At 37.0% G+C, this 15976-nt stretch overlaps 1 protein-coding gene across 3 annotated transcripts; it reads left to right on the forward strand.

Annotated features, from left to right (window-relative positions):
• The first annotated feature begins 975 nt into the window (after positions 1-975).
• LOC110824946 (uncharacterized) lies at positions 976-12668 on the forward strand. Of its 3 annotated transcripts, none has more exons than XM_088219267.1 (6): positions 976-1132; positions 1353-1453; positions 3269-3346; positions 3656-3727; positions 4833-4930; positions 12009-12668. In XM_088219267.1, the coding sequence occupies exons 1-6, from the start codon at positions 1109-1111 to the stop codon at positions 12599-12601; spliced, it is 966 nt and encodes a 321-aa protein (XP_088075393.1). In that variant the 5' UTR covers positions 976-1108; the 3' UTR covers positions 12602-12668. The 3 variants fall into 3 exon arrangements, with proteins under 3 accessions (XP_088075393.1, XP_088075386.1, XP_088075398.1); XM_088219260.1 differs by having other exon boundaries at positions 977-1132; positions 3263-3346; XM_088219272.1 differs by having other exon boundaries at positions 1112-1132; positions 3274-3346.
• Positions 12669-15976: the final 3308 nt, after the last annotated feature.

Below are 15976 nucleotides of genomic sequence, written 5' to 3' on the forward strand. Positions count from 1 at the left end.
CTTTTAGCTCCAATATAGATGTGGGGAGGTTTAGAATCAATTTCAAACGAGAATGGAGAAAAAAATTACCTCTTCAATGTCGGTGGTGGCTCCGATGTGGAAGTGACGACGGTCGGTTTCTTTTCTGGCCGCCATTCTTCTTATTCTCCAACGAGGATTTGTGCGGTTAGGGTTATGATTTCCTGAAATGTGACGTATAAATACCCTCCCCGAATCAATCTAGGTCGTTCGTGCAGGGACATGTGATCCTCTCCCATCCGTTGGATTACTTTTGTTCGAGAAATAAATATGGACTGTACAATCGGAATAAATCTAATCGTTCGTTCGTGACTGAAGAGAGAACATATCTAGGTCGTTCGTGCGTGCAGGAGGAGATTTGGGCCGTTGGATCTGTTGGCACGCAAATCACCAGCGTAGATGCATGCCCACGTGTTTGCTACGCGACGCACCACGACCAGCCGCACTGCTAACGTGGCGGTCTATGTGGCTAAAGTTTTACTATTCGTACTTTTGCCTCAATTTTGTAAATTTCTTTTCAAATAGGTCCTCTTTTATTTTTACTCTGAAATTAATTTTTAAGAATATTTTCAAATACATCCAAAACACAATTTTCTTCAAAAATTCGTAAAAAACTAAAATAATTTTTATTTTATTTTATTTTATTTTTATTATTAAATTATCTCGGACTTATTTTTAGGACCCGGATGTTATAATATAGATTAATATATTCACTTTATTTTTATTTGATTTTAAGATATTCAAATAAAGATGATGTATAAAAATTATTTATTTTTTTAAATAAATAAATTAAAAAATTAATTAACAAAAATACATGGGATTAATTGAACAGCAGCAATAACTAAATTAAAAAAAATAAAATTAAACAGTGGTAGAAAAACATTTTAATAATACAAAATTGGTTGATATTTGGATCGGACGGTGATAATTAGACGTTGTATGTGAGGGCTGCAGTGCCCGTGACCAAAAACGGCATCGTTTACTGAAGGCGTCAGCATCGCACCGATCTCGCTCTCTCTCGCTTCTCTTTATCTGCCTTTGTTCAGGTTCCGCTTGAATTTCTGGTTCTCTCCGAAGCTAGAATAAAAAGATGAGTCTCACCGAATTCACTATGGTATGCTCTCTCTCTCTCTCTCTCTAAATTCTCCATCTAGTAACTTGTTTTCTTGTTTTCAATTATATTCGTGTTTAGTTTTTGTTACATCTTGATCGCTTGTTCTCTTCCCTTTTTCATTACTGAAACCAATAATCCTGAGTATCTGCATTAGTCCCTTCTCTGATGGTATCGGTTTGTATTTTCACTATCTGTTTATAAACGTGAGCAACATTTACAGGTTGAAGAATTGGCGTCTCTGGTGAGAGACAATCTTCCATGCAAGCATCTTGTGCTCTCGATGGAAGAGGCATTCATAAACTTCCTTCAGGACGATACGAGGTAAATGCACCATCCATCTGGCTGAATGAAGAACAGTTAACTTTGATATGTTTGGCAATACTAGGAAACCAAGGAAGCCTAATAGATAACATATAAATGGAGGTTTTTCTAAACACACTGGTGTACCAAATTATTAAATATGTTTTATCCGTTCTACAGTAGCTAGAATCCAGGTCAACACAATTATAAGCTGGAAAATGCTTACTGGTAACTGGTGATAAACTTGAAGAGGAGGTTACGAGTCTCAAACAAACCACTGGATGACAAGGCACAATTTGGCCTGGTAACTTGAAGCATATTATTAATAGTAAACCTACCAAAATAGCAATCCAAGCAAAAACTTTTACAAGGGGTAGGTGTCTTCAATAAGAACTTTTTTTCTTTTGAAATAAAAGTTTAATATGTACATTAAGTAACAGCACCAAGGGGGTACCACCCATGTACACCTTCAATGAGAACTTTTTTCTTAAGCCTACCAAAACACTGTTTTTTCCTCCTTTGGACTGTCTACATCTTTTTTCTTGAGTCTCTCTTCTGGTATGGGGAGTATCTGGTTATTTTCGATTATTTCAAAAAGAATTATTTAAAAAAAAAAAAGAAAAATCCAGTTGTTTTGGGTTTGGGGAGGCTAGTTGGCAGAACACCTTCCTACAGAGGAAGAGCAACAATCCTCAAGGTTGGTTCCTCTCTCTAAATCTGTTGTCTACTCCCTGCACCTTGTCTTTCCTACACTGCCTCTACAGGTCACTTTTCAGGCAGTTTGGATAATGAAGAAGTTGGGAGTGGTGCTTGTAGGAAAGGGGATTTATCCTCGGATTTAGCTAATTGGTGGATGCGAGATTCAGGCTGGTCTCTATCTAGAATTCAAACGGGTGTTCAATTGTATAAGGAAAGTTAGTAAACTACTAAGAGTAAGTTATGAGGATCATCTAAATTAATGCCAACTAAAGGCACTCTTATTAAAATTAATGTACAAACCCAATATATACACACATTTAGAATAGTGATTTCCCAAAAATTGTGGGGTAAGAAAAGAGGGTGTTGTTAGCAAACTAACATGAAATCTCCACCCCCTCAATACTCACAGATAAGCATCTCGATCCATGGTCAATATTGAACTCAAGATATCTACAACAAGCATCAAAATGATTTAGAAAAAAGGAAGGCTATGTCTCAACCCTATTTGTCCACTAATCCTATAATTGGGCTTATTATTAACCAAGACAACAAGAGACATTGAAGGTAGGCAACCAAAATTCTTTCTCCTACTTCCATCAAAAAACTGTTTTTTAACATGACATTGTCCAAAAAAGCGTAATTAACCTTACCATGTGCCTTCTTAGCGTCTAATTTAAAAAAGGAACCTCTAATCTCTTGATGTCTTTATTCCTCTAGAACTTCATTAGCAATGAGAGAAGCATCAAGGATTGAATTCATTTTTTTAACAACCTTAAAATGTGATGTTTGATGACAACAACCATCCTCCAAACCATTGGTACTGCAGTCAATAATTATTTCCACGACTATGCTAGACGAACTTTGATCTCTTCTATCCTTTATGCTATTATCACCACAATTGTCTCTGACCTCCATGGATCAGCATGATTAATTGTTTCATCACCTTGGTTTGCTAATGATGTGAGTGTCTTTGGCATCAAGCACTGTGTATTCTGCTGGTACTATATATAGTGAACCGAGCTTCATATTAGTTTGTTGTGTGTACATTTGGTTCCCTTTCCTTTAAGTTTGTGAAAAAATCTCTTGTAATTGTTTCTGCATGTAAACTATATTAATGATGGAAATCTTCAGTTGCAGCTCAGATGGGATTCTTGAATTGGAGCCAATGAATCCATACCGTCGCCTTCTCATGCATCGTCTTGCAGACATATTTGGGTATTTATTTTGCAAATTTTTGCTAATAACTATCTCTAACTTATTCAGCATCCTTACATAATTATTTAACTATATTTTATTTTTATGGAAAAAGAAATATTATTAAAAAGTGAGAAGAAAATTTTAAATGGAGGATTATATATATCCACCCAAGAAAACACAAGAAGAAACAAAAAAGAGAATGTCCAACTACTCTTAGTGAAGGATAGCTGGCAAATCCACACAAAGCAGATGATAAGTAAGCTGATTCTGGGGTTCAAGAAATGTTTATGGTCTTATATTGATTTTAATGATTTTTTATTTGGATAGCTTTGCCCATGAATCTGTTGGTGAGGGTGATGATCGGCACTTGATCTTAGAGCGACGTCCAGATACATCAATGTACGTACCTGGATCTATAACTCTTAATTCGATAACACTTTTTCATATATTTCTTCTGTTGTCATGCTTTGTCATGTTATAGTAGATTTATATATACAAAGTCCTGATAGAAACCTTGCATTAATCGATACTTTATTTGATTTATAAATTTTTTGTATATGGGTGGACACACCTTTAGTGGCAATATCAATATATATCTTATATATTTTATTTCAAAAAAGAAACTTCACATTAATTTTCCAAGGAAGTATAGTATATTTCTAGCGTTTAGAACAACTTTTTTTTAAAATATTAAAATCATGAACATCTAAATAACAAGATCGTTTTTTAGGCTACTTTTTTATGATAAAAGAAGAATATCTAAATAACAAGATCGTTTTGAGGCTACCTTTTTACGATAAAGAAAATTTTTTATTAGAGAGAGAGCTTTTACGAATGGGATTGAGAGCATAAGCTATTTTTTAAACCAAAATAGCAAGAAAGAAACAAGAAGCAAAAAACATTAAGATAAAACATGTCCAATTCATTTGCAAAGTAAGTAAAGGCATTCTTGGAAGAAACTGTGGATCTTTCTCTAAGATAAGCAAAGAAGAGTGTCCTATCCCAAATAGCCTTTTGATTGGGTGGGGAGAAGATAACAGGCACCAAGTAGGTGCCACCCAGAGAAGAGATAATTACAAGTCACTCCATGACGAAGATCAAACAGATCAATGATATCGGCTCTGCCATAGATCAAATGGCCCTTGAGCAAAATTCGGAGATTTCTGAGCCAATGATCTCTAATCAAGCGAAAGAAGAAGAAGAATTTTCAGAACCTTTCCTATTTCTCTCTTTTCAAACCAAAAAATGGCAAGCTGAGATTAAGGACAGAGAAAATCCCAAAGCATTCTTTTACTTCGTTTTGGGACAGTCTCTTATCTTCTACTGATATACTTTTTTCAATCTATATTTTTTTTTCATAAAAAATGTTGGAAATGTTGCTGGAATACAATCGTCCTATTCTGAGAAAGAACAGCTATGGATTTGTTGTTTTTGATGCAGTTTATTGGATGTTTGCAGTGGTACTATGTTTCTTCTTTGGATAACCTAGCCTTTTGATGTGCAGACCTTCCATTCTTGTCAGTGACATCTTGTGGCACTATGATGAGCCTCAGTCTGTCTCAGTGTCCCACCAGTTACTGAGGAGAGAAGAATCTCAATCAGGTAAAGGATTTTCAGCTTCTCACTTGCTCAAAATTTATGAATTTGTCACGGAACTTTTATGTCCCTGTCCTTTTCACCACTGAAGCCAACAAAAATGTGACTAATATGCTAAGAAAGGTTGAGATAGAGAAACAGAAATATGGTTAATTTATGTGTTTCAAGTACATGGAATATCTAACTATTCAAATTTGATGTTAATATGTAACTTTCTAGGAAGCTCAACAATGTTCCTGGTTTCAACGAAGTATAATTGGTGAATCTCTGTCATTTTATCTATTTCTGATCCTAGGAGCCTGGGAAATTTTATCCATTCAAAAATTTCTTGTTAGTACTCATTGTAAATATACTAGTTATCTTATAATGAATTTGGGACATGATAATTATTCAAATCTGAATACTTCCTTTACATCTATTTTGAAATTTGGTGGTAAGAAAAGTATGGAGCTAGGATAATTATTTCAATGATATCTGGGGTTTAGAGCACGGAAATCTACATTGATTGGTAGCGTACACAAGTTTAGCTGACTATGAATTGAACAAAAAGCATAGATCATAGATTATGACCACAAATGTTGGACAGCCGAACAAAAAAGCAGTAGGTGGCTGCATGACTCCTCCTGCCCTTTGCACATGTAGCATCTATTAACCAGTACCTGACCCCTCTTCCTCAAGTGGTCTATAGTCAGAATAGTATTCCTGCTGGCCTCCCATGCAAAAAAAGCAATTTTGGGTGGGGCCTGGATTTTCCAGATCTGCTTCAACTGGAAAGAAATCGAACTCTGACCAGTCAAACCCATAAAGTACTCATAATAAGATTTTACTGAATAAATCCCACCTTTCTTTAGTCTCCAAGTCAGGTTATCTTTTTCAGTTGTTACGTTCATCTTGGACAGCAATAAAAGAAGATTCTCGTACTCCTCAACCTCCCAATCGTTCAGATTTCTCGACACCACCACCATCCACCCTTCCCACCCGTGTCACAAGCCAACAGCCTCCTCCACATAGATCTCTTTTTCCAGTGCAATAACATAAATTCTTGGAAACCTCTCTTTGAGGCGACCCCCGGTAGCCCATTCATCATCCCAAAAATTTACCGTCTCTCCTGCCTAACTTCCATCTAGTACAGCCACTCCAATTCTCTGCTTCTAAACTGATTTTCCTCCATAAACCACTGCCAACTCTTCGCCCTAAACCACGCCAACAACCTCTAATTATCTTTGAAGAACAAGGAATGGCTATTTAACAATAGTTGAACTACACTTAATAGATTTTTGCAATAAGTTATAAACAACATAAAATGAATAAGTTTGATACCTTGTTGAGTGCTGACAGCAACTGACCTTTTATGTTGAGCTTGCACTATCTTCCCATCACCAAATTTTACCTTAGTTATCACTGATTTGTCAAGAGCAAAAAATAAGCTCTCATCAATAACCATGTGACTAGTAAAACCACTATCAATGAACCACGCTTGATCCTTGCTCCCTCAATCAAATTAAGAAGCCATAAACAGCCTATCACGATCATCATCTTCTTATTCATCTGTGAAATTGACTTGTTCTTGTGGTTGAGTTGGTGCTGCAGTCTTCTTCATTCTGCATTTGTTCTCAATATATCCCCCCACTTCTTGCAAAATCTGTATTGGATGGGATTCTTCCATTAATATCTACTATTTTTTCTTGATGATTGTCTCTTTGACAGAAGCTGCAAACGGGAATTGTTTTCTTTTTACCTGTGTCAGTTGAACTTCCAGCAATTTTCCCTCTTCCAGCATTATTAACTCCATGTTTCTTTCAACTTTCGCTGGTGGCTTCAATTTCTGTCTTGCTGAAAGGCTCCCTTTGATAAAGCTTCATCCCTCGTATTGGTTTTTTGTTCCTGTGCCTACAATTTGCTGATAAGTTCAGTAACTGATAGATTTTTCAAATCATTGATTCTTCAATTGCTGGTACTTTGTATTTAAATCTAGCTGGCAAACCAATAAGCATCTTTTCTACAATCTTTTGGTCATTTAACTCTTCTCCCAACAGTGTTAGAGTTTTGAGGAACACTCCTGCACATTTTCACCATCCTTCATCCTTAGTATTTGAAACTCTCATTTAAGGGTCAAGAATTTGATCTTTACCCTCTGTTTTTTTTTTAAAAAATAAAAGTGTAATGTAGTATAAATATTAACACAAGTACCAAGAAGGTACCACCCATATACAAAATAATTACATATCAATGAAATGGTCAATGATATTTACAAGATTATCCAACCTATTGATGTCATGATCCAAAATCATGGAATCAAAAATGTGAAACCATCTATCTCTAATGTTAATAAAATCCCTCTCAATCTCATCGAAAGCTTTCGCATTCCTTTCCTTCTATACCACCCAAAAAATAGATAAAATGATTAAGAGTAGATAAGTTTTATTTTTACAAACACCTGCCCATGCTCACAATTCATTTCTTACAAAACCCATCATTGCCCAATTACTCCCCAAAAGCCCATATACCACAGACCAAAGACTGTAAAATATCGGATACCAAAGCATGATATGATTGCATGATTCTGCATTCAGCTTGCAAAGGTAACACTTGTTGACCACTATTTTACTCTTCCTCATCAGCATGTCAATAGTCAAAATACTTTCTCTAGAAGCCTCCCAAGGAACAAACACCATTTTAGGAGGTGCCTTCGACTTCCATATCTGTTTAATTGGGAGAATGGAATACTCCCTCCCATCCCCATTCATGAGCTGACTGTAGTAAGATTTGACAGAAAATATTCCCTGTTTTCCAAATTTCCACATCCGGTGGTAACTTTGGTTGCCCAAACTGATCTGAGATAAAAGGAGCAGCAAATCTTTGTATTTTTCAGCTTCTCAATTATTCAGATTTCTAATAACCTGCACATCCCAGTCCCTACTCTTTTCCACCACTGAAAAGCCTTCTCCGCAGCCATGTCTTTTTGTAGAGCAATAACAAAAATTATCGAAAAGTGATCTCTCAACTTAAAGTCTCCAGTCCACTAATCATTCCAAAACCGGATCCTATCACCTTTGCCACTTTCCATCAAGTACATTCAAGACAGTGATCTCTCTGTCTTTTTGTAGAGCAATCGTTGAGATGAATGCTGCTCTTCAAGGTAAATGGTTATGGAGATACACGAGAGAGGATGGAAGACTATGGAAGAGGGTAGTGGAAGCTTGGTGGGGTGTTGGGAACATGGAGGGAGCAAGCATAGAAGTCAACAGACCACACGGCATGAGCTTATGGAAGAAGATTAGGTCGAACAGTCACAAGTTAGTCAGTATACTTTTGATCAACGTTAGCCTCCCACCTTTTGACAAGAAATTCCTCTTCCACTCTGCAAGTCTCATCTCAAACAACTATCCAACTGGGTCCTAAGTTCTCCCCTCTTTAAATTTAGCTCCGAAGGGAAGATCGAGGTATTTAATAGGCAAAACAATCGCTCTACACTCCAAGAACCCAACCAAGCGATCTTATCCCTTTTATCCCCAATTCTAACCAATTTAAATTTTTTCATATTAATTTTCAAAACAGAGACCAATTGGAAGTATAGAAGAACACAGCGACGATAAAACAATGTAATCTCCTCAAGTTGACAAAAAATAAGGACATCATCAGCGAAGAAGAGATAAGAGATCTCTGCCCTAGAGTCACCCCTGCCAACAGTGATCCTCTTGAACAAGTTCAATTCAACATCTCTCTCCAAGAGTTTACTAAAGGCTTCCATAACTATAATAAACAAGAGAGGCGAGAGTGGGTCACCCTGACGAAGTCTTCTAGCAGCCTTGAAGAAAGAAGAGGGACCACCATTCACCATCACAGCAGGAGAGGTAGTACAAATACATGATTTCATCCAATGTTTGCACATGTCGCCGAAACGAAGCCTCCCAAGCATACAATCCACAAACTCCGAACTCACATGATCATAGGTCTTTTCCATGTCTAATTTACACAAGACGCCTTCTCTCTTATTACTAACCATATCTTTATTGGCCCCCAATTTGCGGAAATGTAAGTTGTCTAGTCTTGGCCTTCACCTTTCCTTCTCTCCATATAACTGCTGGAAGAATTCCTTGGAATTCTCTCTTATTTCTAAGTTGCCCTTGACACATTGACTTTTGATGATGAGTTCTTTCATATAATTATACCTCTTTTTATAATTAACCATGCAGTGGAAATATTTTGTATTACGGTCACCCTCCTTCAACCACTTCTCCCTCGCCTTTTTTCTCTAAGAAATAGCTTCCAAGTTCATTCTGTTAACCGCCTCCCTTTTCAAAGACTCCCTTCTTGGAAACTGTCACCAAGTTTCCCCTTCCCCTCCAATTTATCAACATCATCAATTTCCTTAAGACAAGTATTGGTACCCTCCTCAATCTTGCCTTCCTCAATCTTAACTTACTTTTTAATCTTAGCCTTAACAGCCTTAAGTTTCGAGGCAATTTTGAAATTAGTTGTCCCTTCCACTTGCACCCCTGTCCACACATTTTCCACCATGCTCCTAAATTGCTCCACCTTGATCCACTTATTGTCAAGTCTGAATGGAACAGGACCCTATTTGATGTCATCTGGAATTAAGCAAATGGGAAAGTGGTCGGAAATGGGTCGTTGCAGTACTTTTTTACTCAACCCTGCAAGCTGCATAAGGAAATCATTAGAGATTAAAAGACGTCGATCCTCGACCAATAAGGGTGGTTTCTTGAATTCGTCCACCTATATCCCCTCCATCAATGGTAAATCCACCAAGTTAAGTCTCTCCACCACTTCTCTGAACTCCTCAACTTTCCCATTTGAATTGCCCCTACGCGATCTTTTCCCTCTTCTGAGAATTATACTAAAATCCCCTCCAACCACCATCTTTCTCTCCATCTAATACTGTACTTTTCCAACTCAGTCCAGATTAGAACCCCTGCAATAAACCCTGAAAAAAGCCCAAACATCACCTCCCCGTGCAATTTTCAAATAGGCAAGATATAGACACGCTTTCAATAACAACCTCCTTACACCATAACCTCTCTCATTTCCACATAATTATTATTCCCCCTGCCCCCCAAATCACCGGGAGGTATTTTCACTCAGTATTTTTAACACTCCATAAACTTTTAACATCGTTCTCCCTTTTTTCCTCCATCTTAGTTTCTTGAATACAGAATACATCAGACTTCCACCTCTTGATGCAGCCTTTGACCACACTTCTTTTCCTTCTATCATTCTTTCTCCTAACATTCCATGAAATACCCTAACATCATTGAATTTCACAACACTACCCCCCTCCGTCATGTTAATTTTCTTTCTATAATCATAATTGATCGATGATTGTAACCTCTTTAATTCCCTGCAACACCCTTCCCCCTGTTTTCTTTTTTCTCTCACCACTGGTCCCTCACCAGACCCACTCTCACCATATCTCATCTCAATCTCCTCAATCAGGCTTAGTACCCTATCTTCTAATCCTTCAAACATTACCCCAAACATCCTGCTAATTTTATGGAAATTGTTCATAACCCAGACAGAGTGGTGTTTCTCCAAACTCGCCTCACCCATTACCCCTGCAGAATTCTGTAGCAGCTGAACCTCCTCACATTGTATAGGAAACACAACCGTCTCCTAACCCACAGTATCATCAACCAATTCCACATCAAAGAGAATCATTCCATCCCAACAGGATTGATTTCCTCTGCCAGGTTGACCTTCTCACTCTCCTCCTCTTCCCCCTGCTCCTCATTCACTTCGCTTTCCTCCTGACTGTCTTCATCACTCACCAAACATGCATCTTCCTGCCCTTTTTTTTCCTCCCGTCCCTCCTTACTAGACTCCCCGACCGTTGCCATGTCCTCGACCACATTACTCTTCTCCTCACACCTTTCATCCTCTTTCGTCTCGGTTAAGCCTGCCTCCTCTACCCGCATCTTATACTTTTCTTCTGGTGAGGCTGATTTGATCGGACCTAATTTTTTTGGGTCTCCAGGCCCATTTAAATCGATTGCAGCCCACAACTTTACTCAGACCAGGTTGGTCCACCCATTTACCCTTTTCAGCCCGAGTGAACTTTTTTCCTCCTGTAGGTCCAAGACTTACACCCTTCTTCGGCCCGTTACCCTCCAGCCCAACCTTGAAACCCACCCATTCTGACAGCCTTTACTTAATGCCTTCAAACTCAGCTTTCAACTTGTCCCATGCTTCTTTGTGTGTTTCACAAGTCATGATTCTGGTAAAAATAACATCTAATAGGGCCGAATTTATGCGGGTAAGTCCTTTAGGTTTCCTTGCAACATCTTCTTCATGTTTCTTCATTTGAGCCAAAGTAGGATTACTGCTTAAGTATTGGTGGTTCAGCTTCATCCTCAACTACATTCTATGAACTCTGAGCTTTCAAATATGCTTTCGTTTTGATAGCCCGGATGTAGTAATTTTTCCCTGTAAAAACTGGAGGACTAGTCCCCATAGAATTGTTGGAAGCCATACTTTTTACTCTTGCAGAATTTGATCGTTTACCTTAAACAGTCAAATATAAATTTCCTTCAGCTCACAGGTACATGAGTAAGTTGTGATACCATTTGGTAGTTTTTCAGACATGAAAAAACATAGAAAATGGAGGAACACATGAAATGAATTTTCCCTCTGCATATGAGTAGATTTTTCTATTAAGAACCATATATAAATCAACCATTGGGACTGCTTTAAAAATTTTAAGGAATAAATAAACCTGCCACAAGATCTAAAAGTCAACTTTTCAAGAAACTTAATGCCCAAAATAAGGACAACCATTCCTTTACAAGGTAAAATGAATGCAAAATATCCCATTACAAAATATCTCATAAATCACTCCTAAACTTATTTCTAGAAAAATTTTACAACTTCATTGGAATTATTTATCAATAGCTTATATATATAATGTTATTCTGCAACATATTTTGTTTCTTCAAATTTTGGAGACTGTTCACCGGTGGTATCATGAATAACCCTTTTGTTTCCACTGCTTCTATGATTCTATGCAATTTTAGCATGTTGTTCCATGCACTACAATATGGTAACTAACGACAATTTTTAGTTGTTTCAGTGTTGAAGACTGAATTACCTTCTTATGAATATAGTCTTGAGATGAGAAAGGCAGCATATGATGCTGCTCGTGAGCGAATCTTTTCAGTGGATGCGGAAAGTGTGCAGGAATCAACTAAGCAGAGACCAAAAAATACTCCTGTAGTTGCGCGCAGAATGATTGCACATGCATTGGGCCAAAGAATTAGTCAATGCCATCAAGACCCTTGTATTAGTGAGGGTAAACAACAGAAAGAGCAGTCCATTAATTTGAGCATTAAAGATGATAATAAAGTTTATTTGGATTTAAGTAGCACAGAGCATCAACAGACTTGTGAATTGCCTGGTCAAACAACAAACTCTTCAGGTAAAGAGAAGAGGAATGGTGCTGTATGTAATGTATCATCAACCAGTGAGAGGAAGAATGTTATACGGGAAGCAACTGAAAAGAGTCCTGCTAATGCTGTTGTATCTCACAGTAGAAGTCGAAATGGCGCCAACAAAGACAACTTGAGAAAAGAACATCTGGGGGCTGCGAAGAGGATGTTTGCTCATGCCTTGGGTTTGCAGCCAATAAAAGAGGGCTCTCCCTCAAAATTTACCGAATCAAAATAGGACTTTACAGAGTAGATTTGAACGAAATCTGAGCACAGTATATGATTCCTTTGTTACTAGGTCAGATTGAATGGGAGTTCAGACTTGTTCATTAAGGCTTTGGAGAGCCTATCTTGTGCCGTAATATGATATCAATGTCAAAGATGGGAGTGGTCTGTAACTAGTTAGGTAAAGGTGGATGCATGGATTTTATGGTTGCACGCCAGTAACTTCTATGATCTGTCTACTCCACTGGATTGGCTTATCCAATAGACCAGCTGGTGGTGAAATGATGCTTCGGAGTAGAATTCTTAGGTTGCTTATAGAACCAGATAAGATGTTCCCCATTTCTAGGAGTGTCTCTCTCTCTCATACAGCCTTCTCATCCTTTTCCTGTAAAGGATCATGTATCTAATATCTAAAAAACCTCTCAATAAATTTTGTGAACAAATCTTATTTTACAGTTTTGTATATTATTAGCCATTTTTCATTTATCAATTAATCTTGTAATCACATTTGTTGATGTCCCTCCAGAAGGCTGGGCCTATGCTGCCAGGATTTGCTCCACCTCCTTCCACTGAGACTTTACTGGATGAGCCTGGATGGATGTTGGTTGATCCAATCTTAGGGTGAGGTGTGAAAAATTTACTACTTATTACGACACAATGAGGTCAAATTACTAAGCTGTAAAATCAAAATCATCTTTTACTGGAGAAATAAAAATATATTACATTAATTTTCTAAATACTTCGATGAGTCAATTGTCTTCATCTGGAGCACATTGTCCAGGTATAAACATATCTATTCCTGCGCCAATCACAGTAGAATTACTTATATCTATAGGTCTAGTTGTAGTTCCTAACTTCACCATACTCTCTGAACTTTCCTGCTATGATCTTTCATATGATTACAACATTTTTCCTTTGTCTTCACCAAAGTTTGGATCTGCAACCAATATAGTGTTCCCACGATCTAACTTGCCATTACACAGGAAGCAAGATTCATCAACAAGAATTCATGTTATTATACAACTTTTGGGTCTTAACAGCAATAGTGAGCATGTAATTTCCACATCCTTACAGACTTGTATTTATTCCTATTAACATCAGCTGTTTCCATACATTATCTAAACTCCAAATATAATCTTTCCCTTGTTTTGTTCACTGGCCTGAAATTAAATTGTCTGTCTTTTAATCCTTTTAAGATCGCAACCTTATCTATAACTAGCAATATGCAGATCGTCTCTCTTGGTATTTCTTAGGTACTCCTATCTTCTGTGCATACATAATCAGACACCACAAACTTGGACTCCTGTTCAATGTTCTTTAGCACCACTTCAAATACAATCCTGATGTTCATTGATGAAGCATGTGATTCTCCAAAGCATGAAGATAGCTGATCATAACAATGCCAATTTGGTTGCTCAAGCACTTGTGTGTATATGTATATATATTTTTAATATATCAAATAATGTATATTTTAAATAAAAATAAAATACGGTAGTATTATTTTATAAATTATAAAATTTTAAAATAATTAAGTTTTTCTTTTACGTAAACATGACTACATTATAAGTAGACATAATCACTTATAATATTTAATAAGAAATATAATTTTATCTACGTGGTATCAAAGCAATAGGAGGAAAATATTTTTCATTCATTTTAAAACCCTAAACTAACCTTCATTGCCAGAATAAACCCTAAACTTATAGTTGTCCTTCTTAGCCAGAACTCCTCCAAAAAAGCCTCTTTTTTCAGTTGCAAAACAATCTTTGTTTTCAGTAATTATTGCCCAGTTTTTCAATCAGCCTTCATTACTAGATTTCTTTTTGTACACAAAGTTACCTAGAATATGCTAGAAATTATAGAAACCAACTAACTTGCTCAAACAGAGGAGATTGTTAGATCCCAAAAATCCAATGAATTGTAAACCATTCAAGTGGCATATAGACTGGATGGAAAGAACTACCTAAAGTTGCCCCAACATGTTCGGACTATATTGAGAGAAAAAGGAAAAATCAATCACCTCATACGTACAGGACCAAAACAAGGCGATCCTCAGTTTGAAGCATGGAAAGAAGAAGACTCCATGATTATGGTCTGGTTATAGGACTCAATGATACCTGAGATTCGTGACTTGTGCATGTTCTTGACTACTACAAGGAACATTTGGGACTCGGTTTGTCTATCCTATTCAAAATGCTAGAGAAGATACCTAGGTACATGAGGCTAAAATGAAGACAATAACTGTAAAAGGAGGTAATAAAATAGTCACAGAATATGTCAATCAGTTGAAAGCCCTACTGCAAGAATTTGATGACTAAAGGGTGTTAAAAACCAAATGTCCTGAAGATGTTGTCTTCAAGGAATTCATTGAACAACATAAAATCTATGATGTTGTCCTATATGGACTCAATCCTAAATCTGACCAGGTAAGAATCTAGATACTTGTTAAACCTAAGGTTCCATGTTTAAATGAGGTGGTAATTTTAATTCGTAGTGAAGAAAGTAGAAGAGGCCTGATGCTCGAGTCTCGTAACACCAACAGCTTTATTATAATAGTTACCAACAAAAACAATGCCATTGATGAAGCATCAGCCTTAAACCATGAGAAATCTGGTAAAGATAAAACTAAGAATTATAACAGCTAGTGGTGTGCCTATTACAAGAAAGCACACCACACTTGGGGATGATGTTAGAAGTTACAGAGAAAATCTCCAAGTCGAGAGTGAGGACAAAAGGGAGAACAACAAAGAAACAATGGGCAAACCCATTACTGTGACATAACTAGATGACAGTAAACCACAGGTAACAGAAGATTTGAATAATGAAGAAATTGAGAGGATTAGGTCCCTTGCTAGCAGTATAAGCAAGCCGTCAGGTTCTTGCTTATTAGCACATTCAGCTCAGCTAAGTTTCCTTTTTATATCAGTTTAAATGTCTCTGGTACAGCCTTGATTAATTCTTGAATCATGGACTCAGGAGTCACCAATCACATAACTTATTTCTGTAATAATTTCTTCACCTATTTTCTCATGCCCAAGAAACAAGAAAATTAACATAGCTAATGACTCTTTAACCACTGCAGTAGGAAAAGGAGATGTCCAACTCCTTTCATCTCTAACACTAAGAAATGTCCTTTATGTCTCTAAGTTGTCAACAAATCTTATCTCCATTTAACAACTCACTCAAGACGTGTTATAATGTTATTTTTCACCATGATCATTGTATATTTTAGGACCTGGGTTTGGGGAAGACAACAGAACTTGCTAGAGAATAGGATGGCCTCTATTACCTTGAAACAACAATCCAATGAAGAATTTTCAAGGGCAAGTTTCCTCAATCTTTTATTTCTGACTCTTTTCATCCAATAAGGAGAAAGTTTGGCTCTTCT

Source organism: Carica papaya, chromosome 1 (genome assembly GCF_054855325.1).
Source record: "Carica papaya isolate Zhongbai chromosome 1, ASM5485532v1, whole genome shotgun sequence".
NCBI classification, from domain to species: domain Eukaryota; kingdom Viridiplantae; phylum Streptophyta; class Magnoliopsida; order Brassicales; family Caricaceae; genus Carica; species Carica papaya.

Coding starts and splice junctions, on each gene's coding strand:
- LOC110824946 (XM_088219260.1), top strand. CDS start 1,109: ATGAGTCTCACCGAATTCACTATG. Junction 1,133..1,352: donor GTCTCACCGAATTCACTATG/GTATGCTCTCTC, acceptor CAACATTTACAG/GTTGAAGAATTGGCGTCTCT. Junction 1,454..3,262: donor TTCCTTCAGGACGATACGAG/GTAAATGCACCA, acceptor GGAAATCTTCAG/TTGCAGCTCAGATGGGATTC.